The sequence below is a fragment of the Lottia gigantea genome (genome assembly GCF_000327385.1).
Source record: "Lottia gigantea unplaced genomic scaffold LOTGIsca_15, whole genome shotgun sequence".
Taxonomy (NCBI): Eukaryota; Metazoa; Mollusca; class Gastropoda; family Lottiidae; genus Lottia; species Lottia gigantea.
Window position 1 is genome coordinate 205,200 of NW_008707797.1, and position 1,833 is coordinate 207,032.

General features: G+C 35.2%; 2 protein-coding genes across 2 annotated transcripts in view; one reads left to right on the top strand and one right to left on the bottom strand.

Moving 5' to 3' along the window:
• LOTGIDRAFT_157687 (hypothetical protein) overlaps window positions 1-665 on the top strand; it is a gene marked incomplete at both ends in the record, with an annotated part of 4,122 nt that extends 3,457 nt beyond the window's left edge. Inside the window, one exon of the mRNA XM_009050351.1 lies at window positions 624-665. Coding sequence (XP_009048599.1) covers window positions 624-665 — 42 coding nt within the window. The remainder of the gene's footprint in view (window positions 1-623) is intronic.
• A 1,088-nt stretch (window positions 666-1,753) lies between these two features.
• Window positions 1,754-1,833, bottom strand: part of LOTGIDRAFT_157688 (hypothetical protein) — a gene marked incomplete at both ends in the record, with an annotated part of 1,829 nt that continues 1,749 nt past the window's right edge. The window contains one exon of the mRNA XM_009050352.1: window positions 1,754-1,791. Within this exon, the coding sequence (XP_009048600.1) occupies window positions 1,754-1,791 (38 nt within the window). The remainder of the gene's footprint in view (window positions 1,792-1,833) is intronic.

The window sequence follows — 1,833 nt, forward strand, 5'->3', positions numbered from 1 at the left end:
AAATAAATGGAGTTTTACTATACAAATAGGTACGAAAATGAAATAAATGGAGTTTTACTATACAAATAGGTACGAAAATGAAATGAATGGAGTTTTACTATACAAATAGGTACGAAAATGAAATAAATGGAGTTTTACTATACAAATAGGTACGAAAATGAAATAAATGGAGTTTTAATACAAATAGGTACGCACCAACAAAATAAATAGCAACTTGACGACTTGACCGACGAATTTAAACACTTCAAGGGACGTAACTGGTGAAAATACATTACTATGAACAAAGGCAAAACTAAACAAAATCATTCTGGTGACAGTAAAAAGACCAATATAAAATGATGCTATTTCTAAAGTATTCAAGGGAGAGCACTCACCTTTACCATAACTAGACTACTTTCAAATCCTGTCTCTCTTCATCTTTACATTGTCAAGCTATTACGAATTTCGCATTATACCTTGACAGCAATAACCTCTATTCTTTTTTTATATAAGTTTCTTTACGTTTCCTTTAATAGAGTGTTTATAATGGTTGATGTACCTACTCTCAGTATGGTTTGAGTCCCGGGATGATTTTCAGATAATTAATACCTAATCTAACCTGATAAATTTCTGTTCTATTTCAGCGGGAGACAAAGAGAACTAATCAAGATATACTTGGAGAATAACCACGCACTGTCCTGAATATAATCGGCCGATTATTTAAAATGAATAAATTATAACAGCATTAGAAATAGTTGTAGTTATTCCTGTATCGAAATGAAATGAGGTTTTACGTCCTACCTTTCTTCCCTATATCAAACAAGATGGGCCATTGGGCCCAGCCCCTTCAATCAAGTCAACGGTCTTGTTTTGAAATGAAACTTAGACCCTCTGAATGCTCAAAATTCATCCCAAAAAATCCAGTTGCTTCTGGTATCACCCGGCCTTATCACCCGTAAGGGAAGAGGTGTATTATTTGTCATACTAACACCACTGTCTCTAAACTCAACCAGAATTACACTGTTTGCTTTCATACATGGTCAATAAAAATCCACACAAGATAATTCCGTTAATCAAAATCTCCTTCAAAGTATGGCGAAATCAGGAGTAGAGGTTGTGTAGTAGTGGACAATCATTTTCACAACTTGAAGTGTGTCCAGTTGGTCATTGTTCGCTTTGGTACATCCAGTTGACCGGGAAGTAAACCCGGTACTGACACTTTCTAGCTGGTCAACTATGGAAGCCGTTGGTGGCAATTTCTACTCTCGACTTCTCGACGACGAGAAAGTGAGGGACAGGGAGACAATTCAAGAAGGAAAAAAGGCGAGAAAAGGCGAGAAAGTGCAGAAAAGCGCGAGAAAAAGTAATCCTAGGAGGGTGTCGAGCAAATGTTTTTGGTTCCAAATAATCAGATATCAAAATGGTCAAATGACTGAATATGGATTCTGAAATGACCAGGTTTTTATTATAGGGTATAACAACCATTGAAAACATGAATGAGAAGATCCATATCGAATGAGAGTTTATCATAATTAAATAGTATCTGAATTGTAAACAGTCTGCATCAAACATGTCCTGCTGTTTATTGTAAAATATATATGTAAAATAAGGAGATACTGGTGACAATTCTTCACAAGTAATATTCATCAATCTCAATTTTCATCGGGAAGTTTTACCTCCTGTGTCTATTAACATATGTTACTACCACCGAGAATGTCACTAAAAACTAGAAAATTACATGACCTTGGTACCCAGGGACCTTATTCTCGAAAACTTAACTTTTAGTGTTCCAGTCATCTGATTGGTCAATCACTAGAATCAAGTTTTATTGTCCAATCAGATTACTGTATTTAT